Source organism: Phalacrocorax aristotelis, chromosome 4 (genome assembly GCF_949628215.1).
Source record: "Phalacrocorax aristotelis chromosome 4, bGulAri2.1, whole genome shotgun sequence".
NCBI classification, from domain to species: Eukaryota; Metazoa; Chordata; class Aves; order Suliformes; family Phalacrocoracidae; genus Phalacrocorax; species Phalacrocorax aristotelis.
The window spans coordinates 27,166,567-27,192,516 of NC_134279.1; the positions used below are offsets into that span (position 1 = coordinate 27,166,567).

At 39.5% G+C, this 25,950-nt stretch overlaps 1 protein-coding gene across 2 annotated transcripts in view; it reads left to right on the forward strand.

Moving 5' to 3' along the window:
• The window catches only part of TBCK (TBC1 domain containing kinase), a 112,371-nt gene extending 98,883 nt beyond the window's left edge, over positions 1 to 13,488 (forward strand). For both annotated transcript variants that reach the window (XM_075090714.1, XM_075090713.1), the window contains one exon: positions 12,807 to 13,488. In XM_075090714.1, the coding sequence (XP_074946815.1) occupies positions 12,807 to 12,917 (111 nt within the window). In that variant the 3' untranslated portion in view covers positions 12,918 to 13,488. The remainder of the gene's footprint in view (positions 1 to 12,806) is intronic.
• The last annotated feature ends 12,462 nt before the right edge of the window (positions 13,489 to 25,950 follow it).

The following is a 25,950-nucleotide window of genomic DNA, read 5'->3' on the forward strand; positions in this document are numbered from 1 at the left end:
CTAGACAGGGAGAATATTCAGACTTGCGTATTCCTTATTATAACTAAATATTTGGTGGTGCTTGTGAACCTGCAGAATAACAAGTAGAAGTATTTATTTTGCCATTATTCTCTCAGGTGAAGGAAAGTTATCTTTTTTTTTTTTCTCTCTCTCTTTCTTTGAAAAGATGTGCTCTTAAGTATGGTAAACCTTTAGTTCACCATATTTTCTTAAGCCTGTTTACTCAAAGGGCATGAACTGTAACCCTGATATGATAAAGAGGGCTCTGGACCATTAAAAGGTCTTTGTGATCGACAGCAGAAGCATTGGTGTGACACATATTGGAGTTTTTTATACATACAGGGAGTTGTAACTTGCGTGAGAAATCCCTTTCATTAACCTGCGTTTCAACATTTTTAGAAAATTAACTTGTGATAGATATTATGTCCCTTAAATAGTAACATAGATGGCATAAAAGAGACTGTACAGCATATATCAAAAAGTTTAGTGAGCATCTAGGTTTGTGCATGGGAGCTGGGTAAGCCCATAATAAATATTTCAGCATGAACTCAATCAACTTGTATAATGACAATAGCTCACTAAATGCTGAATGCCTAAATCCCTCCCTGAAAGTAACAAGTGCAAAATGCATAAAATGCTAAGAGCCAAATGAAGATGATTTAAATGATGCTTTACACATTTGATAGTGGGTTATGCAGCAGCTTTCAACAATTATATTTCATAAAATCATAGAATCATAAAGGTTGGAAAGGACCTCTAAGATCATCAAGTCCAACTGTCAACCCAACACCACCATGCCTCCTAAACCATGCCCTGATGTGCCACATCTACATGTTTTTCGAACACCTCCAGGGATGGTGACTCCACCACCTCCCTGGGCAGCCTGTTCCAGTGCCTGACCACTCTTTCAGTGAAGAAATTTTTCCTAATATCCAATCTAAGCCTCCCCTGATGCAGCTTGAGGCCATTTCCTCTCATTCTATCACTAGTGACTTATCTGAATGAACATTCTTCATTGCTGCTAGGTACTTTCAAAGGATTAAAAAAAAAGACAACAGGCCCTGATCTGAAAAGCTTAGAATATGATTGAGAGCCCACTGGAGCCAAAGGAAAATCTTCCAATGGCTTACTGGCCTTTGGCAGGGTCCTGAGGGTAATCTGTTTACTTCACTGAGAGTTGTGTCAGACCCTGAAAAAAAATCACCATTTGTTAACTGCATTAAAATGTGCTGGGGAAAAAAGTGACTTCCATCACTGATGTAGCACATTGATGTGAATTATGTGCACATATTGGGAGAAGAGACCAACACCCACCTCACTACAGCCTCCTTTCAGGTAGTTGTAGAGAGTGATAAGGTCTCCTCTCAGTCTTCTTTTCTCCAGGCTAAACAACCCCAGATCCCTCAGCTGCTCCTCATAAGACTTGCTCTCCAGATCCTTCACCAACTTCATTGACCTTTTCTGGAGATGCTCCAGCACCTCAATGTCCTTCTTGTAGTGAGGGGCCCAAAACTGAACACAATATTGAAGGTGCAGCCTCACCAGTGCCGAGTACAGGGACACGATCACTTCCCTACTCCTGCTGGCCACACTGTTCCTGATACAAGCCAGGATGCTGTTGGCCTTCTTGGCCACCTGGGCACACTGCTGGCTCATGTTCAAATGGCTGTCAACCAGCACCCCCAGGTCCTTTTCTACGAGGCAGCTCTCCAGCCACTTTTCCCCAAGTCCGTAGCGTTGCATGGGGTTGTTGTGACCCAAGTGCAGGACCCGGCACACTCAGCCTTGTTGAACCTCATCCAATGGGCCTCGGCCCATCGATCCAGCCTTTCCAGATCCCTCTGTAGAGCCTTTCCTCCCTCGAGCAAATTGACACTCCTGCCCAACTTGGTGTTGTCTGCAGACTTCCTCAGTGTGCACTCGATCCCCTTTTCCAGATCATTGATAAAGATATTAAACAAGACTGTCCCTAAAACTGAGCCCTCGGGGACACTGCTTGTGATCGGCCGCCAACTGGATTTAGTTCTGTTCACCACAACTCTGTGGGCTCGGAGATCACTGAACGTCCTAATTTATTTCAGTCAGAACCTAACCATTCACTAACCTCATGAGGATTAGGGACATGAAAAAGAAGGTGCTTTGCCATTCACTAATAAGTGTCTTTTGGGGAGATATCCCACGTACTACCAAGTTGTTTTCTGGGAGTCATTTTCCAGGACGAGTTAGAAATTCTTTATCTGAAGCCAAGGAACACTGTAAGTATTCTGTCTAAAACAGAACAAAGAACCTGAAACAAGTGAAGGAAAGAAATTACACAGGCATTACAGTGGGGGTTGTGGGTTACGCCATAGCTAAGAAGATACAATTTTCTCCTGTAATGTAGTGACGCTTCTTATGCAAGCTTAGATTTTATTTTTTTTAATGCTTTGTTAAATGAAAATTGAATGTTTCCTTTGCAGCATAGCAAAAAAAAAAAAACTTGCAGCGTGTGTAGTAAGTGCAAGTACTTCAGTCACATGAGAGGGTGATGCCTTATCCTCTAAACCCAGACTTTCTGCAGCTGAGGCAATGTTGTCCTGGTCTACCTGGAATTGTCAATATAGCTTTCCATAAAAGAGAAATGCTGCTTTACCTCTTGATTTGCTTTTAGTTCTTGAAAGTCTTAACTAAAGAGTGTAGAGTTTTAAATGGCAACAAAATACTGGATTGACCAGTTTGACCACAAATTAATTAAATACTGGAGCCTAAGTACTGGTAGGGACTCACCACTTCTATCACACCCTTAGAGTACATATAAAACCAGACTCAATTTGACTGTGTTGATAAAAGTTAGAACTCTTTCCTTCTGTGGGTTATTTTTAAGGTTATTTTCAGTTTTACTCTACATGGCTGCGTAGAACTGTCTGCCACTATTCATAAAGTTAACCAATCCAAAACTATGTAGCTTGTGGCTTGGCAAGAACAGTAGCTATTACTTTTTAAATTTTACTAGGTAATCCAATCATATCAGAAATTGCAAAAGTGAATGCATGGAAACAAGAACAATTTTTTCCAAAGAAATGTTATAAGATGTTAATCTTAAAATGTATTTTTTCTAAACAGTGCTATGTATTTCCAGCTGAAAAGGAATGAGCCACAAATTGTACCATCCACCATAAAGGAGAATTTTTCAGAAATGTTCACTGATATTTACTCCATTACAAATATGGAGATTGGCACTGTTAGATATTTGGTTTGAATTTATGCAGGACTGAGAGAGGTGGGGGTAAGTGTAAAAAAAATACTGATTATTTATGGGGCTATTTTTAATTAGAAGGTTGAATCTTTCAATTGCATTTCATATTAGTAGCCTACTTGGCATAATTTAAAAAAAAAAAAAAAACACACACAGAAAAACCCAAACCAAACCCCAAAGTTGAATGCACTGAGCAGACGTGTAGAAAAAGCCTTTTCCCCTTTTTCACACTTCTTTTTTTTTTTTTTTCTATCTTTTGTATTTGATTTGGTGCCAGATGATAAAACATTTTTAAATAGAAAGCAAATGCTGTCTAGAACTTGATAGGCGAGAGGGAAAACTGAAAACTTCACCACAGCACTGTTCCAGCAGGAGGCAAAGGAAGCCAGCAGTACTGCAGGCTTCAGTATAGCTAAGGCTCTAGTTGAACACGTTTTAGGACAGAATTAAAATGGTAATCCTGCTTATTAAGCCATTGAATTTACCCATCCTACAAGCTAAATGAATAGATTGGCCGATGTACAAGAGCCTGAGTGTGCGTTAGCAGCATAAAGGTATTTTAAAGAGGAGCTTGCACTGGGTATAGTGTGATGGTGCATAGCTTGCACTTCTCTGCAGAACATTCCTGCCTTTAGGCTGATCGTCACTGAGTGCCAGCCTTTCTTCTTCTAGGGGATTCTGGGCACTTGTTAACAGAGCAGGTACTTGTTTGTCTCGGAAAACAGCAGGAAACCTCTACATAAAAGGCATTATGTTGGAGTTAATCAACCAAATTCTATTTTGATTTTTAACTTTTAAATATGTTAAATGGCAGGATCTCTTAAGGGGACTTCAATTCCCCTTTCCCACATCCATTGATAGATAAGTACCTTGTGAATTCCAGTATAAGCAAGGAATCATTACAGTTGGGAGTATAATAGTTAAATAGGCCACGAGTGCTCAACTGTAATTTCTTTTTTTCGTGCATGGCAAATAGCATGTCTCCTGATTTTTGTCACTCTCAAAGTCTGAGATGCAGCAAGTGCAAAGGCTAATCATAGTTATGCATATGTAGGACAGGGATTGGTTTGGGTGGTTTTTTTGGAAGGGTGACAGTACTTCTTTGTCTCCCCTCCTGCAATCAACTTTGAGGTGCTAGGCCATTATCTGTTCCCATTCCCAGCTTTTTGTCTGTATTACCGCAACGTTGACTGAAATTAGAACAGGAGAAGTACCTTACCTGATGTTAAATCATGCTCCAGCAAGGCAATTTTGACAGTGACATGCTTCTACTTGTGTGATGTGGTTGTTTAGTATATATGTGTTTCCCTGATGGTTTAATATGTGTTTCATCATCAGTTAAATGCTATTACAGAATAAAGTATACGAGGCACCTTAATTTGTCTAATAATTAGCAACTCATTTTTTTTCTGGCCTTGGAAAAAGACAGATAAGCTGGAAGTCAAAGCTTAGAAAACATCTGTCTCTATAGCAGGGAAATAAATTCTAAATTGTAACTTCTGATGGTTATATTGATTATTTTTTGTCTAGATAAGTTATGCTGCTATAAATACATTGTCTAGACAATTTCTACAAGTTACTGTAGCAAAGTAGTCATTGCATCACAGTAGTTAATAGATAAAATGTATGAATTATCTCCAAAGCAAAGACAAGCAGTCCCAATTTTTCCATGAGATCTTTCTGACCCTTTTAAAGACAAGAGGGAGAGGGTCAGGATCAAGATTCTTTTTGCATAACATATTCCTAGCCTTGGAAAAAAAAATTTCCTATATGAAAGTAACAATTTCTCTCTCGCAGCACACTATCAACAATGCATTTCTTCTTATATGAAGAGTGAGACACATAGGTTAAAGTGCCCAGTTACCACTGAATTTGTTTGATTTTGTTGTCTTCCTCAGGCCTTGCAGAGAAGCAAGCCCCTGCCTGCTGAAGCTGGTTTCTTGTTATAAACCTGTCTTAAAAACACAAATGGATACCCATGAAACTTCATAGGGTGATCTGAAGATTAGGTGTTGCAAAGAATACTAAAGGGCAGGTGCATTCGTGCTTCTGAAGGCAGATCTATTTAGTTAGAAGGGCGTAATGAAACTTTTGGAGTAAATACAAATTAGGCAATAAACTTCTTGAGATGTTTCCACTATACATCCTTTAGATTCTGTATTTCCTTGTAAATGTTCCCTGCAGAAAAGTGATTGAACAAGTGGAATGAAGACTGAAGATGTTGTCTCTTTGAAGGGACAGAGGGGCTCATTATGATTCCCAGAATGGCTCTTTTTCATGTTTGTTTTTGTTAGGGCATCACCCTCCCTTCCGCATTCAGACTCAGAACCTACTGGAGTCATCAGGCCTGTCTGTTGCCTACAAACAGGAAGAGATTAAGCTTATATTTTGAAGAGATTGAAAGGCTTAATTAATCAGCAACAATCCTGCTGGTTGTAACTTTACCCAAGACATGGTTAAGGCTTCATTATTTGATTCTGTAAAGTCTGTATTATTCTATTTAATCTTTTTTATTATTGTAACATGTATGCATGTTTTCCTTCACTGACAGATAGTAGCCCAGCTGCTGTTGCCATTACATTGCTCTTCACACGGCCCGAGAGACACTTGGGTGCCAGCCAGGAGTTGTGTTATGCTGCTGTAACGCTGCCCCTGTCAGTGGCTTTGGTTATTTTGCACTGAATGCCTCAGGTACAGCAAGGATGACCTAAATAATTCCCCCTTTCCAGCAAGGTATGAAAGAGGGAAAGGGGAAGATGAAAGATGGAGGCTTAGGAGCAGAATTTGAGTGTTCCTTTTCCTCTTCTGAAGTAGGTGCCCAGGAAAGCAGGCTACTTCTAAAACTCCAGATAGGTTCCTTTTTTTGTAATCTTCTGAGACTGAGAGTTACAGTTACTGGAAATTTTAGTTGGTGGCCTGATGCAGACGTTGTTTGGCCCATCTGTGTGCCTTACTGCACAGCAGTTTGGATGTTTCAGAGATGAGGAATTGTGGAGTCCTCAGCTTTACCTATCAAAATGTGTCTGATTTCTGAGAAATGCTGGCAAGCAGGATCTCGGCTCTTCTCAGTCATCTGGGAGATCTGTAAGGACAGGAAAATGGGAGATGGTGAAACTGAATCCTGGAGTGGTGCTGTGGGCTCCAGAGTTTCCTTCAGGCTTGTCAGTCTTGGCTGTGGTTATGGTGTCTTTGTGGGCTGCACCTCTGAAAGGGCACCCTTGTCCTTGCATGAGCTTGCATGGATTAGGTTGTATCCATGTCACTCAAAGCTGTTGCATTATAACATGGAATTATCGCTTTCTGGGGCTGTTTTTCAGCTCTAAGCCAGTGTTTCATATTTCCTGATATTCCAGTTGAGAGAATTTGAAATAGTGGTAATTGAAATAGAGTTGGTAATGAACTAATAAATGTGTGTTGTAGGTTCGGAAGACTTGTGTAAGGATATTGCCAGCTAGAATGGTATTGGTGATTCTGCCAATTACCGTATCCACACTGCTTGCCTGGGGCAATGTTGTTCTGCTTTTCTCTAAACTGTATCTGAATCAGCTTTTGAAGAGGACGGGCTGCTTCAGGAGGGAATGTGCCCATTGTGTGGGAGGCCCAAAGGCTTTGGTCCTGGACTTTAAGAAGAAATGGGACAAAACTGGCACTTTGGGTAGTGTTATTAAAAAGTACTGCAAACTACAAAGAAAGATTTTTCACTGTCAAGTATTTCTTTGAATATTTTTCAACATCTAGAGCAATCTTTAGACTTGAAATTTTCAGAGAGTCATGCTTTCTTGTTTATATTCAAGCCAACTGTTCTGCATCTTTTTAAAAATACATATTTCTGTTCACTAACAGCTTTTTTTTTTTTCTCCTGTTGAATCCAAAATGGAGTAGGTTTGGTTTCTGCATTTTAATTTTACAATCCATTCAACTGTATTGGGTGCCCTGAATATATTTCGGTCAGTATAAATTAGCTGTGTTACAACACCTAAATCTCTGCAATTGCATTTTCATTTTCAAGTGCTTGCTCTGAGCAGGGTATATTTTTTTTAAATATCATTTCCAAGCGGAAAATTAAAAATGCAGGTGTTTAAAACTTATTACTTGGAGAAATTTGAGTGTTTACTCTTATTTTCATTCTCAGTAAAATTTATTCTGAAACCAGCTATTAAATACCTGTTTGTGTAGGCTTATTTTCAAATCTTTGCATGTAAGTCCTTTACATTACTGCTGTATTTTTGTACTGATGGAATGTAAAGTGCTCCTTTTTGGCCAGGTCTGCGTGTAGAGAATTTTTCCTTGATCTTGTTTGAGCCATAAGTTCTGTGCTTTTTTCCTTTTTTTCTCCTTTTTTCTTTTTTCTCTGTTTTTCTTGTTTCCTTTTTTTTTAAACGTAATATGTTTTCACACAAAGTTGTGCTTTTTGTGTTTTGTACTTGCATTCAGTTCATACTAATACTGTAAACGTTAACTAGTCACTGTTTTGTTGATATGGGAGGCTTTAGGTGCCTATCTTTCCCTTGCTGTTACAGTGCCATTTCATTTTGCTGGAACCCTTTAATACCAGAAGTAGCTGACTAAAAATAATCTTGTGTGCTGGACCTGCTTTGTGGCATATGGAAAGTGTTGTTTAAAAAGCTCTAGACTGATCACCTTGACTATGGTGTGCTTTCAAAGTGGTGAACTCTTGACTGAAATCATACAGCAGCAGAGACTGTAGACCCTGAGAGATTTGTGTAGCATGTATTTACAAATGGAAAACATAATAATTTTGTGGCAATGGATGAGTAATACAAAATTTGGCTGATGCTTCTTCTCCAGTTTCTAAAGTATCTCTTTTTCTTCTGACTCTTTTGGAGTGTGATATTAACATTTATACCCCAGTAACATTTGTCACAGTGGTCTTTTTTTGTATTCTGGCACAGTACGTTACTCCTCCTTCCCTCCCAACTTGCCCTTTAATTACAATCTGTCACAAGACTGTCTGTGAAAGTGAATAATGTGAACATAGCAACCCTGATGGCTAGCCCGAAGGGTACTGGGAATGATGCTGCTCAAGCTGTTGTGCTATTAGACTCTTTGCTGTAGACAGTCTGAAAATGTGACATTCCTGGTGTAATACATTCAGCATACTTGAAAGCTGTGATTTTACTGCTTGGAACAGTAGTAGAAACATTTTGATAAATGATCCAATGTGCAGGTTATTAAGGTTCTCGATGGTACTTAAAGGAGCAGTCCTTTTATTCTGTTTGTACTGAGAGTCACACCAATACAGGGTAAAATGTTTAATATTGGCCCAAATTTTGATATGAATTTTCTGTAATCTTGTCTGTCTTCAAAAGCCTGACTTCTTGTATCTGCATGAGTCTTAGCTGACTGCTTTCAAATGCAAATTACAATTTTCTGGCTCAGTTATACTCACCAGAAGGGTGTTTTATGTGGAATTGATTGATGCATTACTTAATAAAGGAACAGTGTTTCCAGAGTCTTCACCAAAGCTATCACATAGTAGTCATTAAACAAGTTGCTCAGATATTCATCCTCTCGTATATAATATTTGCTGTGAAAGCAAGAAGAGGAAGTTCAATTTAAACGCTAGATGCAGCCTATAAAACCACAGTAACTGAACTTTCTTGGGAAGAACGTTTTGAGGAAAGGCCACCTGAGGCATAAAGGGAAGATCTTAAAGTCTTGTAGCATCTCTTTAATCCCCTACCTCAGATAAGCATAACACTGCTTCCCCCAAGTAGTGTTGTTGTCTAAATGTAAACAGAAGCATTACCGAGGACTGTGATCGATTGGTGGTATGGGGGAAGAGATACATCTCAGAAGTAGTGTCAACACAAGCATTTGGTAAATTTGAGAAAGCATAATAACCTGATAAATGACAGAGGTTCATGTCTCATTAAAATCAACCTGTATAATGGAAATTTAATTGTGCATTACTCTTATAAGTTTCATTAAATCTCTCTTCAAAATTTAGGCGATTTACAGGTTACTAAGGATGATGTAACCAGTTTGCTTATCTCCTCACCATGTTATCTTCTGTCTTAAGAGCACCGCTGTAAATTTGGTTATTTAGTGTACTACAGGTTATGTATTCAGATGCCTGTTTTTAAACTTCTGGTGAACACTTCACGATAGTGCTTATAACGGAAATACAGCCCATGTATGAAGTCTGAGGTGGCAGTTTCTGCTGTAGAAAGTCTGTGGGATTAATTCAGAAGAGCATGTTGGGCTTTTTCTGATGCATGAAATTTTGCTCCGCTTGGATCATTGATTTTTATTTTTTTTTTCAACTTTTTAGGAAATGTTAGGGGTTTTTATCTTTCTTAGTTTCTTGGATTTAAGTTACTAATATTTGAACATAAATGAAGGTCACACTGGGGAGGAAGTCTATGTAGCTATTTCAAATAGTCCTTCCTTTCGTGCCCTCCATCAGCGCACATGCCAGAAATAACACTGTCATGTGTTTTGAAAATACTACTTTCATACAGTATATTTTGGTATGGAAGGATACCAGGTGGTGTCGGAATACTTCAGAAACATGGTGAACGCATTGCCATTCTTGTTTGTGACAGACAGGCTCCTGTCTGGGAGAGGAAGGCACAAACATATACTGAGGAACAGAACTATAAAAAGTAAAAGCTTCAATTAGGAAGACTGTGATGCTAGTAAAAGTCTACTTCTAAATCCACTCTTTACCAAAAGCTAATGTTTCTACTTTCAGTGACGCAACGTGGGAAAGCAGAAGATAGAACTAGGAATGTCTTTAATCAGATCAAATCCTATTACCTGATGAGTTAAACCTCTCTTCTTCTTTGCAGTGTGGAGACACGTGTATGTGCAAAGCTCTTGGAGGCTGATACTTGGAGTTTGGCAGCTCTCAGCTTGTGGCAATGTATATGCCCCTGGGCCCCTGACTTGCAGCTAATTCCCATAGTAGTGAGATACTAACAGTAGTGCATTCCCTGTTCACTGGATTTTCCCTGGCTGGATGTGCAGATGCAGTATTTTGAGCTGTATTTGCAGCCTTTCTCACCGAAGCTATGTAGACAACTGCAGACAGTTCTGTGACAACTTAAAAAAAAAAAAGGCAGGTCATCTGGTATATGGTCTTGTTGTGGTCTTGTGCTTGCTGCCTGTCATTTGCTAACAGCCACAGATTCTGCAGTGCTTGCTTCGCAGAGGCTCTGCAACAAATGAGACATTCCTCACCATAAGGTTATAAAGGAACCTCTTGCCATATGCAGTGAGGAAAATTTATTTCCAGCCATACCTTGGCTACTAAAGCAGTTCTAAAATACAGTGGGACACACGCCTTAATGCTCAAACCCTAAATACAAAGCATTCGTTTGCATATTTTCTTTTCAGATTACAGGGAATGGTAGTTATATTATGGCTAGGGTATCCAAAAACTTGGAGCAGAGTTCACAGTTTATTATCGGAAGTGTAAAATTATCATTAGGCATAGAGTGGAACCTGTCTTCTGACATATGGGGCATTGACTCAGCAAATAACATAGTGCTTTCTGTCAGTCTGAATGCTTGTTGCCATTTTTTATTTCTGCCAGCTGTAAGTGCAGCATTGGGGTCCAGGACAGAGCACTATCCATTAGTCACAAGTGGAGAGCACTGTGAGGTGACAGATGTACATATGAAGTAGAGATGTCTGGTAGGAGCGTTTCACTAGGAGTATATACTATTTTTGTAGCTCATGATATGCACAGCTGAGTGCTATTTTTGACAAAGAGAAAAATCTTTGTCTCTGTTTTACTCTACACCGTATCTTTATGGACTGTGATTATAGAAAGAGGTAGTTGGACTTTCCTAGTGATATCTCTGTGCATATTACACCACCTCTGCATCAGAGAGCCCCTCTAAAAGCATGGCATTTACTTTTCTCATGAAAACTGGCATCCACATATGGTCTAACTTTACTGTTTTGATTGTTTGATTGTGGGGATTTTTCCGTTTGATCCTTTGAATCCCGTACTGACTGACCCAAACTAATGAGGGAAGAGGTGATTGAACTTCCTTTTGGTCTTTCTTAGTCAAGTACCTGAAACAAACCTAACTGCTAAAATGTCCTGACTGATCCACCATGACCTCTCTCACTCTGCCTCAACAAGTCCTCAGTGGTTATAGATCACGTACTAGCTGCTCGCTCCCTGGTTAAATCCATCCTGAAATGCAGAGAAAGGAATGCAGTAGCTATGTTTAACACATAAGTGGACAGAGATAAATTCCTTGCATATATAGAATACCCTCAGTGTGTAGCAAAAGTTGTGGCTATGGGAGGAGTTTAAAACTTTGCTACTATGAACTCTTACCTGTTAAAGAGATTATTTTAGGACTTGTACTTGATCAAGTAATCATGTAGTACATCTTAGTATCTGTAGTAGTATCATGGGTAATCAGAAGAAATGTAAATGTAAAAAGAAATCCCATGTACTAAGTTTGGATGGGGTGCCTGCTGCTCTTCTGGAGTTGCTAATTTAGTTCTTTGTGTAAAGCTAGTTATTTGGACATCATGTTTGCACAGGGTTCTGGAATAGTGTCACAAATCATTTTAAAGAGTCAAAAAGGGAACTACAAATGTTCTAAATAGCCCATTTCGAAGCACTTAGTGATTTTACAAATGGTACTAATTTGTTGAGCAACTATAAAGCAACAATCTCAAAGACTGGGATGGTAGGGCAGTCTTTCTCACAGCTATTGGAAATAAAGTAAAAGTGTTATAGTTTCTCTCTGATTAATGCATTTTGGTGGCTTGCTTTTTAATGTACTGAAGTCAGAATTTAAAAGGCAAGTTTGACATGTGATACACAATATTGTTTCTTTGGTTTTGGCTTTTGATATTTTGATGCATAATTTTTTTTATTTTTTGGTTATTATTATTAATATACACAAAATATTGTTCCTACTTCATGAAGGAACTTTTCATTAAGTTGCTACATGGAAACTGGCAACTGCTGTGTTTGGTTTATGGAATTAATTGAGGAGAGAGGCTTGCAAGGACTGGGGTGGGGGGTGGTGCGTGTATGTGTGTGCTTGCACTATGTAACCTGTCCATGGGCAGATTGGGAGTGGGGGGAAATACAGCTGTTAGACTCCAAATTCATATTTGACATCTGTGAAATCAAGCCACGTCAGACAAGTTGGATAGGTAAGCAAATGACTATACCATCAAACTGTGGTGCGTGTATACTTGGGAGCCCACAGAAAACAGCTGGGAGTTAGATTAATGGAGAGAAAAATATCTGTTATTTCATGCTTTGAGAGAGGGGTTCCAGTGATTACTCTTGAGGTTAAATAATCCTTTTAGAATGAGGTAAAATCCTGCATAAGCAGAGATAAATGAAGTTGAGTTATCAGTGTGACACTTTCATGACCACCAAATTCATCCCAGCTGTTTCATCAGACAGCTCTGGACTCCTGTGTTGGACTCGTTGGTGCAAAGAACAAACTTCTAGGGTCTGATAACTTTTTTTTTTCTTTTGTTCAAGTTGCCTTACTTAACACAAAGTTATTTCCATTTAAGGACTATAATATACAGCGTGCTAATAATGTATCTGTTTCAGTTTGCAGCTTATCTAGTGAAAAACAAGTACCCAAGGGTCTGCATCCTAGATGGAGGCATCAACAAGATCAAGCCGACTGGTCTCCTCACTGTTCCTTCTCCACAAATTTAAGTGACTGTAAACATTCCGGACAATCTGTCTAAATAGGGAAGTCTTCCCGTACAACATGGATATCCTGAACCCAAAGGGCATTATGGTGTCTTCAGTATACAAGCTATCCTGATGATCAGTGTCTTATCCTGCAGATCTAGAGCATGGGAGCTTTGTGTTTATTCTTGATATAGAGCTTCAGCTGGAACAGATGAAAACTGTGAAGCTTCCAGCTTTCCAAGAAGCCTCTTTCAACACTGATGTAGTGCACAACTGGTTGAGCAAGTCTGAACACAAAAAGAGTAACTCGGCTAGTATTTGGTATCTTATAAATATTTCTGCAGAACAAAATAAACTGGCACTTGATGGCTATAAGCTGCACTTAAATAGATCATTTTTCAAAAGTATGTTACTGTGAATATGGAAAGTAAGAAGCTGAAACTGTACCCTGTGTGTATCCTGTGAAAAAGTGTGATTTCTAATATTTTAAAGAGTGATTGCTGTATCTTGTGACCCACTTTCTTTTTGAGAAAGCATTTTTTCATCTGAATTGGAAATAAAGATGTATCCCAGATTGGAAGTCACAGTAAAAGCTGCTGCTGAGTCAATCCAAACTGTATCATATCCTGCAGAAGTGGAGAAGGCCTACTCCTTTGTGGAGAATTTAACATTCTGTTTCCATAAACACAGCAAATGCAACAATTTCTGAAACAATTACATTTACCAGAAAGGTAGGCTTCTGAAAATACTATGTCTTGCAACTATAGATCAGTTATTCAGCAAGTAATAGTGCTTTTACATTTTAGAAGCTCATGCCATACAAAGAAATTATGCTATTTTAATTTTAATCTGAAAACGTTCTAGAGTAATCATTCTTGTATGAACTGGAGGTGCAAAGTTCTCTTTGGTTGTCTACTCTTTCAGCTAGTGGTGTCTTTTTTTCTTTTAAGTCCTGTTCTTTAAACATGAACTTTAAAACTGACAGATGGAGGCAGGAAACCTGTTTTTAAACTAAACTGGATGCAAGTGCTGTAGATGAGTGAGAGCAGGCTTCCACAAAGGGCATAAGGTGACTGTGCACTAGACCTGTGGAAATTACTTTGCGATAAGAAGCCAAAAGTATTGGAAGGACCAACAGAGACAGGAATTGGCATCTCTGTTGCTGAGAAGCTAAAAATAAATTTAATTCAGGCAAGTACCACCTTTCAGGAGATGTGGAGATGTTGGGGGTGGGGAACCCACCCTAATTTCTCCCCCTCAAAATCCCAGGTTAGCTTTGCCAGCATGTCAGGTCCATTAATCTAAAAATAATGGCAGGGGAAAGGCTAGGAAAAGAAAAGAATCCGTCTTCAAGAATGCTTCTTGAAAATAGTACCTTTAATCTAAGAAAACCAGTTGTGATAAGGTAGGACTGACAGTATGGCTCTGAAATGAAATGGTAATTTGGAATAATTTATTTTAGAATACAAGAAACTTTCATATTTCTCTTTCTACACTTTTGAAGTTTAGAAAACACTGTTGTGACACAGTTTAATAATCACTGAAACGCGGGGATTAAAATGTATTCTGTAAAATGAACACAATGACACCAAAGATCTGTTTACCTGGTTACAGTCACATATCAGCGTTGTGAATTTCACACCATAATCTTTATTAGAGCATCATCTGGGACACGGCAGTTTACACGATACAAGCTGTTAGGGTAATGAGGATTTGCTCTGGAAGACATGGTTATCATATGCCATAGTTTTCAGTTTGGCAAATGGAATGTTGCAGCAGCTAACTTTATTTCATTCTTCTTCTGTTACAAGAGATTTCCAAAACTAAGACAGTTGTGAGTCTCAGTGAGGCTCGCAGTCAGTGAGAAGGCTGTGAAGAGTCTCTATGTATCACAGGCAAAATGACCACTTGTTCTGTGCGGTTTTTTAGTGGTGGTGGAGGTTGTGGGGTTTTGTTGTTTCAGGAGGGTTGGGTTTTTTTTAACTGAAACCATGGAAGATGAGACTTTGTGGAAGGTGCTGAAAGAGGAAGTCTTTATTCTCACCTCTGCGAGAAAATTTTATCCTGATCCTCAGAAGCTAGTTGCTAGCACTATGTGCTGTCTCCAGGGGGAGTTATCCTTGCCACAGCTGTGGTTTTGGGAGCCTTGTTGGAAAAGTATGATGGGTGAAAAGAATGTGAGGGAGGAAAGGCACCTTTTAGCGCCCTTTATCTCAGCTGTGATTTGTCAAAAAAAAAAAAAAAACAAACCCAAAACACTGTAATTACAACATGCTGATACATGTAATACAGATTGATGGGCTTTCTATGGTCTAAGGTCAGCATAATACACTGAAGCTTTCAAGAAGTTTTTTACTTCAAAAATCCAAGATGGCTGGCAGAGTGACTGAGTAAGGGAGCAGCAATGAAACATAGGGACTGATCATCAGGTTCCTCTGTTAGCAGAGGGTTCCTACAACAATCTCTGGTAGTGAAGCCTATGGTGCTCAGATGACTCTAAAAATGACCTGGAAACAGAGGAATAGTGAGGTTAATAACAAGTTTCCTGATACTATGAAATCATCTGCCATAATCAAAGTTTTGCCTGGCTGCATGGAGAATGAGAAAGACCTTCTGGTACTCTTGTGTCAGAGAGATTCACTATGAAAGGGTGTGCATGGGGCCCTGGAGAACAAGTTTTAACCATATTCAACAGTGAATTCATGGATGGATAAGACAACATTGCAAATGCCTAAGAGCAGCCAGAAACCCACACGGGTTATTGGTAATTGTGCCATCAGAGAATTAACAGATGGTACATTTTGAACACAGCGCAGATGCTTTATAATTATAAAAAATGATACGCAGGATTATAATGGACACAAAACAGAGTCAGAGTAAGATGATGTTAGTTGTGTTGACTGAAACTCTTCAGTTTGGAAAAAGAGGCAACCAAAATAGAATGTCCCACCTTTTGCCAAAAGTACATCCTTAAAATATGGAATTTGTCACCAGAAGAGGCCAGCAGTTTATAAAAATCCTCATAAACAAGGATTAGACAGAGCTCTATCTGTGGAAGAGCTCTATCTCTGACTGTTAACCACAATGGTTGAGAAACAATATGCAGCTCAGGGCTTTCCTGATCTGTTGCTTAAAAGAGGCTGGGAGAATATATCAGAGGAAGATTTCACCCTGTTTCTTGCACTCCCTTTTCAAGTATTTGCCGTTCGTAAGTATATATTGGGATATACCCAATACAGTAGTCAGGTCATATTATATATTTAATCCCAGCTTGATATTTCTTTCTCATTTATACAGGTACTCAGAAAATGACTCTAAGCACAAAGCATTGAATGCCTTTGAGAAAACAGAATTTAATGTGTACCCAGCTACTTGTTCCTTTGGTAGGAAGTATTCTCTATCTCCCGTATTTTTATTTGTAGAGAAGCTAAGTTCTCTTTTCAGTGAAAGATACCTTCACAAAGGCTTCAACAAATCCTTTTTGATGAATACAACTGGTTTTAGTATCTAAATGTTTAATATTTATAGATTTCAGCTATAACGCAGTTCAGTCTTCGCTTTCAGTTTAGCTGAGTAAGATTCAAAGCCTATGTATTCTATTTGTCTATGGATGTGTTTTTGACAGAAGACTTAAAACCTGCCATTACGTAAAAAGTTTACATAATAATGTAATGTTTACATGTATTTTCCAGGAGATGTCATGAGAGAGGACGTGGGTAAAAGCCGGAAACATCAAGAACTGCTAAACAGTATTGAATGGTTTTTTTCCCCATGGAAATAGAACTACCTGGAAAGCTCTGTAGCTAACAGCTGGTTATGAGCAGCTGTAACTGCTGATATACCTGAACTTCCTACTTATTTTAATGCAGTTATGTAGGACAAGTGCTTGGTCACAAAATTAGCTTCTGATCTTCTTTTCCAAAGGCAAGGAAAATTCTTGCGTTTTGTGGGAATTTCTCTTTAAAGAATTTTATCTAGTTTTTGCAGAGTTTGCCCAGTTTAAGAGCATCAAGATGTATTTGCTCTGTTACCCTGCTAATTTTGGCACTGCTCTGGTGGAGCAAGCAGTTGTCAGGTTTTATAGAGCTCATGAAAGATTTCTGGAGGCCAGGTTTTCCAAACTTGTACGTTTCTAGCACTAGCATTCTCTGTTTTAGACTGCAACTAGATACCATGAAGATCTAGTAGCAGAAAAAGAATTCGTAATCTTACAAGCTGATGTCTTCTACTGCTAGCAGAAAAATGTCCCAACTAAATATTTACCACTGTTTGGCCTGAAAAAGGCAGCCTCTTCCAGTTTAGTTTTTTCTGCCATTTTAAAAAGATCCTGAATCTGCCCCAGCCACCTGTGCCTATAGCTTCCTGCCAGGACAGCCAGACTTCCCTGCAGGGTACCCAGATGGCCATCTAAGGAGGACAGAGTAAAGGAGTTAAACCCTCTTTTGGCAGTCTCTGACCACTTGATCATTGGAGACTGTGAAACGATTGTTGTTAAACTAGAAAGTGTCTTTCTTTAGACCAAGCATAGTCCTTTCAGATTTTTATTACACTTTGTATCTAGGTTTTTTGTTTGTTTGCTGGGTTGGTTTGTACAAGTAGATATTTTTCCTGTTTGGCCCACTTTTTTAAGCAAAACCTAAGACTATTTGTCCTTGTCCTAGGAACCTCCCTTCCTGGCAGGGTTTCTGGACCCATCTTGTCTCCCTTTGTCATCCTGGTTTCTCTAAGTCTAGGTCATCTGCAGCCATGGTACCTTCCCAGTCCGGGATGGGAACAACTCACTTTATGTAGCAGAAGGTAGGGAAGTTGTGGTGTTTACTTCACTTTAGCTTTCATTAATCTGGTTCACTTCAGTTATCTGGTTTGTTGGTGTGTTTTGGGTTTTTTTTAATTTCACATGAGTTTTCCCTGTAGGTTTATGTCCTCCCCACTGGTAGCCTTGGGTATTTGGTAGACAGTCTTTCTGATATTTCCGAAATAGAAACAGTAAGCGTAGCAGCTCGGCAGAGACAGATGCGTATTCTTTTACTTAGGTTATTTATTTTTCTGATCTCCTGAATAATCTCTAGAAATGTGAGGGGCTAAAAAATTTGTCAGAGTGGATAAGGGGTTAAATTTCAAAACCATCCTTTCCTTGTTTCTTTTTCTAGGCTTTAATCTATCTTTAGGGTAATGACCACTACGCTCCAATTTGTTGCCATCCCTCTATGCAATACATCAGTGCAATGTTATTTCTGTGACCTCGGGATATCGGCATCTAGACTTCCCTTGCTATTCTAGCCAGCTAAGGAAGATGCTTATTGGAGTATCTTGTAGCTGGACTTTGGAGCTGCATCACACACAACTCCGCAAAACAAAAGAACCCCCAAATCACATGAGCTCTTCAGCAGCTGCATCACTCATGTTATCACTTAGAGAGGTGCTGTGAGAGCCTGTTAGTTTTGTGGCCTGAGGCAGACTCTCCATTTCTATTCGCAGGCCATGAATCGTTGTCCAGGGTATCCATTCTGGAGTTTTAATTTACATTTTCAGCTTCGGTGTCTTATTAAGCTTCTTCAGCTAAGACAAAACTAGCCATATCTTTTTTTAGCTTTCACAGTGTTCAGATTGAGTTACTAGGAGGTCTGGGAATCATGTGGGAATGATTAATCTCCCATTTCCAGTTATCTTTTCTTTGCTGATGAGTCAGACTGGCCTCTCCCACTTTTACGTTAGAAACTTAACTACTGTCATCAGTCTTATCTTGCTATTTTTAATTCCTTCTCCTGGGCCCAACTTGCAAACATAGCTTGAAAGAATTACTATTCCTCTCAGAAGAGGGTTTCTTTCTGGGTCAAGCAGTGAAACTTGATCTGTGCTGACTGAGCTAACATCAGATTTTTATATTTAACTAACAAAACTACAGATTTTCCTTTTTCTTTCAATCCCAAGCTACAATGCCAATGCTGTCATTCTTTCAGATTTCCAGCCTCAGTAGAGAGCTGATGCCAGAAACTGCATTCTGTTTCAGGAATAGTGTTTCATTGGCCTTTCAAGTAACCATGAGTCTTGAAGTTTGGTGCTGGTGGTCTCTTTTAAATAGTAACACCAAAATACCTCTTGGACAGCAGTTTTTGTTCTATGACAACAGAGTCTGTATTCTGTCCATTTAAAATGGTAGACAAATTCATCTCATACTACCATAAGCGTGTGGTTGAACATAATTCAATATTGCAGTGTGGCTGTCTTATCATATCAGCATTTAATAAACCTGTGTTACATACAATTTAAAGAAACTGATCCAAAAAATGGGGTTAGTAAAGTATTATTACCACTGAATCAATTTCTACTTATTTCTCATAAAGCTTTTTCCCAAAATATGTTTAACCATAATGTAAATCCATACTCAGGTTAACCTCTGGTAGGGGTCTCGCACATGACAGTAGAGTGACCCCAGTGCATGCACTGTTGTAATTCACATGTTTTACTTCCCTGGTGATAGGTCCTTATGTGCCTTAGGAGCTGTATTCTATAATGCAGACACCGAACGAGTTTCCAGACACAGTAATCTGTGTGAAAGAAGAGACACAGGAGAACGACTCGGAGGTCAATGTGGTAATCATTATATTCAATGGGAACAATCCAGAGAAAAGTTCTAGGCTGCTGTTTTAATTAATATTTCCTAACTGAAGCAGTATTAAATTTGTCTCTTCTTTCCCTCTCTAGGGTTTTCTGGCATTAGAGATTCGTAGCAGCTTATGGTATCAGCTCTTGCCAGCTGAGCTGGCCAAAGGAGTACAAGTCCTGTGAGTATGGAGCAGGTACATGGAATAGTTGTAGGTTTTTAAGAGATCCAGCGATTGTAGCAGTAGCTTGAGTTATTGGGCTATTATTGCCTGCCTTGCTACAGTTTTGATATGTCTTGCATAATCAGGGTGGGTCAGTTCCCCTCAATAAATGAGGCTAATAACACTTCCTATTTTTACTTAGTGTAGAAAAAAGAAATATAGTGAGTACTGCGACCACTTATAATACGAGGACAGTGCAGACACTAAAGACTAAATACTTTTTCCTAGGAACAAGCTGTTTCCTTTGGAAGCCAAAGATAGATGGCAACAGTTCTTCTTCATCATTAATTTTGTAAACAATCCTTTCACTAGTAAGTACGGTTAATGAATGAATTTCATCATTCCCACAAACAATTCACAGCATCTATCAAGAATATAATATAATATTAGTGATGAAGAAACCCTCATATCACGAAGGTGGTTATAAATTTTGGTTAGCTACATCCAGCAATTATGTTATTCCTGTGTTATAAATAGTCTAGTGCAGTTAAGCTGTAATAGAATATGATGTATTTTCAATGGCTACAATACTTAGATTTTTCTTTAATATTGATCAAGATTTATACCATCTGTAAAATTAACCAAATACTAGGCTTTACAACTCTAGAATACCAGAAGCAAAATCATAGCCTCCCTTATAAAGCAGAGGTCAGAGCATAATTAGAAAGTATTTTTATTTTTGATTTTCAGTCCTTTTTCTCTTTTAGTAATTCAAGTAAGTTTGTGTTGTGTGCACGGAAGTTATGTGTAGAAAAAGAGAAATAGGTCAGTTTGCATAGCACTTTTTTTTTGTCCTGCTATGGCTTGTTAAGGCATAAAAACTCTGCCTGCCTCAGCAGTAGTAAAATGCCAAATTCTTTTTGCTAATGCTTTTCTCACAGCTTCTCAGTGGGGAAATATAGGCACTGAGGCCTGCATGAAGGGATAGTGGGGGGTCTAATCTCACTGACATGTTTATATGCTCCACTAAAATACCACAAGCTAGGAAGCGCCAAGCTTTTTGGATGGATCTCTCTCTTCCTATCCAATCCTCCTTTTCTCTGCGTCGGATCTCTATTAAAAGGGGTCTATAAGGAACAAATCATTTGTGTTAACAGAGATAAATCTAGACCAGAATTTTGGAACTAAACGTCATGCGGTTGATCATGTGATATTTAGCCTTTGCTTGTAGTTATTGTTTTAGATAAATTAGCATGTGATATCCTGCTATTACTCAGTTTTCCATAGTTTCAGACTGTCAGTGTTCTTGTACAAATTGAATATATTCATCCTCTGGATATTCCTGACATGTTCTAACAGCTGTTGAAAGACAGGTTTTTAGCCTTAATCTTCTCTCACTTGGCATACTTACAGCAAGCTGACTCAAAACAAGCCGAGCGCAGTACGTTTTTTTTTCAATCACATTGATAGAGAGAACTTTGTCTTGCTTGGGAGCCTAGTTCAGAGTTCTGGCACCAGTAAGCACAAGAGTAGCACAGTCTATCTGCTGCTGTGTAATTATAATTTATTACTTTAAAAGTATTGTACAAACCTGGAGTTTCAGAAACATACCTTTAACGAGCACACAACATTCAGATTCCACAAAAGGGTTCATTTTCTTGGCATTACATCAGTTAATTTGATTTGCCTCGGTTCAGTTCCTACCCTAAATGCAATTTTTCTCAAACCCTTCAAAACTGGTATCTCTGATTTTAAATCTTTATTTCAAATAAAGCTGTTTTTTCAAGCAATGTTGTTTCCCAGCCTCAAAGGAACAGGTGACATCAGGTGTCGGTTGATGCCCTCAAGAGAGGAACTTAGTGGCGCTCTCAAGTATTACATGTCCTCAGTGTAGGACCAGTTCAGCGCGCTCTGATGGCAGCTCTTCAGCAACTGGGACGCTCCTACCCCAGGTCTGGAAAAATGCCCCATTTGCAGTATGTATCTGGAAGAATGAACTTGGAGAGTTTAGTTTAGCATATAACTATATGCTACTTACATGTATAATGTATGTATAACTATAACAATATAGTTAGCAAATAGCTTTCTTTAAACCAACAACACTGTTAAAAACTTCAAGCTCTTTTTGGAGGATCCTCTGAACCTAGCTAGAATAGATCAAAGGAATTGGAATAATGAAAATTCCTCCTTTGTAATATTTGTATAGGCGTGTGGTACATGCACATGAATCTGAGTGCTTTACTAAAATCGGTAAGTCTTCTTGCTGTTTCATGCAGAGAGAAATTTTGCAATTACTTTTGAAGGAGAAACCAGCAAAACGGGCAGAGTTAGAACCCAGTGCTGTCGCAATATGTCTGGGCTCGGTTGTTCCGAATATGCTCATTGCTTTTGAAATGCTTTGTGCCTCTTGGTACTATATTTCCAAATACATATTTGCCTTTCTCTTTTTTCTTAAAGTCCTGTAGGTAAACCAGTATTTGCTCTCTTTCATCCTGCCTGACAGTGCTGTTACTGTGTACTTTACAGGCCCACCCTCCTTCCAGGACTTCATTCAGCTTTTCACAGGCCCTTACCTTTTGCTCACCTTCCCTACTGGAAATATGAGTGTCTTTCTCGGAAGAGTTTTTTAATGCACTCATTGTGTCTCCTATTCCTGGAAACTGCTTGTTCCTTATTAGCAAGTGCCTGAAGCCATTGACATTAAGATCCTGGGCTTGTAATGAAATGAGACTGCTGCCGTGCAGAGAGGAGGGGAGGGAGGGAGAAGTGGAAAATTCCTCTCAGTGCCTCCCTTGGAAAGGCAGCCCTCTCATAATGAATCACTGATAGAAGTCTTCATGATGATGGATGAGGACCAGTAGGGGCGGCAGGAGAGAGTTGAAGGCAACAGGGAGCTATTCTCTAATTACTCTTTTCTGACAAGGTAGAATAACTGGCACCCAGGGCTGTGCTTCAAACTACTGCCTCTTGCTCACTGCTTGTTACAGGAGCACCAGTGTCCCTCATGGACATGGACGTGCTCTTGGGTTATCACATCCTGAGACAATGGCATGAACTGTTACCTCCCATTGTGGTGAAGACAAGGTGGCTGCCTTTGGGGTTGGTTTGTGGGGTTTTTTGCCCCCTTGTTTCTTTTTTTGTGAAGTAGTGGGGAAAAAAACAGGCAGTGAAAAAGTCAAGCAGCCCTACTATGTGTGCTGCACGTAACGGTTGTGCAATAAACAGTCACAGTAGCAAGCAATCTAAACATTATGGGTATTAGGAATTTATTGTACTGAACTTGAAGATATCGTGTGCTTCTGCTGGGGATCTGGTGAATGCCAAAAGAAAAAAATGAAACCTCAACCTTCCTTCACTTGCCACTTTATTCAAGCTTGTTCTCATTTTGTCCCATTGCTTCTCTGTGATACCCCTCCGTGTGAATCCAGATGTGGATGAATCCTCTTTGTGTGTGCTCCACAGGCTTCCAGAGAATTTGAAGTACTTGGAGCTGAACAAATACTGTATTCTGGCTGTGACAGACTGGTCACCGTGATGCCACGTTACAAAATGGAATTTTGGTGTTTTGGCAAATAGAAATTTTGTCAGTTACAGAGCCCTAAAAGTTTTTTGCCTTTCCATCTTGTGCAAATACAAATAGGTATGCAAACTGAGTACTCCTCATTCTTATACCTTACCTGCATATATTTGTCTGTGTCCAAGGAGGGAGAGGGCTTGCTGAAGTGCAGAAGTAGAAGCAATTGTCCAGGAAAACTCACCACATCCCCTCTGCCAGTCTTGGAAAGCCAGGACAGCGCTTTCTCCCAGGGATGGAGAGTTCTTCGTAGAAGCAGCATTGGGTATCTCTGGTCCCTTGAGGAAGCGGAGAGGGCAGGCCTGGCACTCCTGGAGCTTTTGTGAAGCACCTCCAACCCTCCTCCTCCAATTTCCATGACTGGCCCCCAACCAGGCTTTTCGTCCTCCAAGGTGACAGGATTAAATTTGCTGAGAGTACAGAGGAACCTTTAGGTGGTACATGTAGTGCAGCACATGTATCTATCTCTTTCTCTATAAATCACATTATATGCGTACCTATAGTCAAGGGAAATCCCTAAAAATTAGATGAGTTCAGTCTAAGAAAATGGGAAGAGGCATTAGTCCTTTAGATTACAGCCCCTTAACTGTTTGTTTGGGTTTTTTGTTTGTTTGTTTGAAGTGTTTAATAAGGAACTGACAACCCAGAATGAATGAGGGAGCTGGAGCTTAAATCCATTGTTAAACATGCTGTAAAAGCTACGAGTCTCTGAACTTTTCAGAACTACCATTAAGTTCAGTCAGGAGTTTAGAAAGATCACTGCAGAACTAAGATGGGGGGATGATATACTGCTAAGCAGCTCTTACCTACAAATAACACTGTTAGGCTGTACTATCCCTGACCCTTTGCCACTAGCACATGGGACCCTAATTTCTTCCTATGACTTTCAACTACTACTGTAGTTGAGGCAATAAAAGCGTTTAATAGTTCCGAGTTACAGATTACAGAAGAACATGCCCAGCAATTTTTTCTCAGGTTTTGGCTTGGCGTTTTCAGGACTTTGGTTTTTTAGCACAGGCAGACCTGTATTGTGCGAACAAAATTAATGCTGGAGAAGCGCCTAAGCATTATATCCTACACAATTTTTGAGGGTGGTGGGCCATCCATAGCAAGGAACTTAGATGAACGTGCAGCAGTGGATGGGTCACCAGTTTGCATGGGAAGCTGGGCAGGAGGGACTGGGAGTTTTGACTCAGTGTGAGGAAGTATGATTCCTGGAAATATGAGGAAACAAGATTCCTGGGCTCTTACTTAAGATAGGTTTAAGCCTCTATTTGCTTGAGGTGCATGGAGAACTTCACCTTATTGTAAATTTTTGAATAGCTGACTGTCATTGCTGGTGTAGGGAGCAGAAGAAAAGGACTGAATGCCTGCCCCAGCCTGTTGGTGGGCATAATTGCGTATTTACTCCGTTGTTCCGCTACATTAAGCTTAGGGTAATCTCCACTGTACACCTGTTCACTTGCTGTAATGCTGCGATGTCCTGTTGCAAAGCCTCACCTGTTAACGATGTTATACATCATGATACATTATTACAGCATTAGACTCTTGCAATTTTGTGCAGAAACAAATCAGACTTCTGTCTGTGCTACTAGGTGTGAACCAGGTTCAGTAAAGGTTATTTTGTGCAACAGAAACTGCTTCTTGCAACACACAGCCAATTTTCAGAAGTCTTCAGTTACTTACACAAAGGACTTGAAAAATCTGAACCCTTTCTAAAGTCTAAATGGAACACAAGTTCCTGAAAATCTGACCTCCACACTCGCTGCTATACACTTACGAATTTGGAATTGAGCTTGGAAAATTTGTCCTCATAAGGGTCAGGATTTACATAGTCTGTAAATGGTTTCAGTGGGAAATGCCGGCAGAGCCATCCCTCTAGTGTTGTTAACCTGTTTTGCAGACCACCCGTTCTGCTTGTTAAATAGAACAAGTTGGAATGGGGGATTCATTGCTGAGATTAGTCCTTACTGATTTCATTTAGTTGATTTAAAAAAAATAATTGTCTTCTGCATCTGTTTTCCTTATGAAATCTTAGGCTGACTACGAAATTCTTGTAGAGCCTCTGCTGACCCTGTTTCAGGTTTCATTTTCAGGAGAGTGCTTTTTAATAAGAAACCTTAAGAAGTTCAAGTATTATCAGGCGTGAAGGTTGTTTTCCTGCGCTGTTTTACTGATTCGGCAAGATACTTATGCAGATGATCAGAGGCACCGTCAGGTTGAAGATAATGTCATGACTCCTAGCTTTAAGTTAGGCGTAGGCTTAAATACCTTAAATACTTTATTCTGATCTGGCTAGAAACAATCAGCAGGCCTGATCAAAACATCAAGCTCTGCCTGAATCCACTCAAAGACCTGAGGGTTCTCTGCTGTGTTGTTGTTTTGTTTTATTAAACCAAAATTAAAAATACCTCCTATAGCCAGGGAGCCTTAATCAGGCTAAGGAATAGCAGTCAGAATAATAATAATAGTAATAGTGATGGTACTCTGAGGGAAAGAGGACGGGGTAGAAACAATCAAAAACAAGATGGAGAAGGGCCGCCCACCACATGTAGAAGGGATGTAAACAGCCTTGAGAGTCTGCACACAGACCCTGGAGCTTCTCATGTTCAAATAACCCGTCCCACTTGCGAGCAGTTACTGTCAGAGGAGGAGCCTTCCTTGGCTGCAGTTGTTGAGTTGCAGCCTACAATTAGGTAATGTTTTGTTTCAG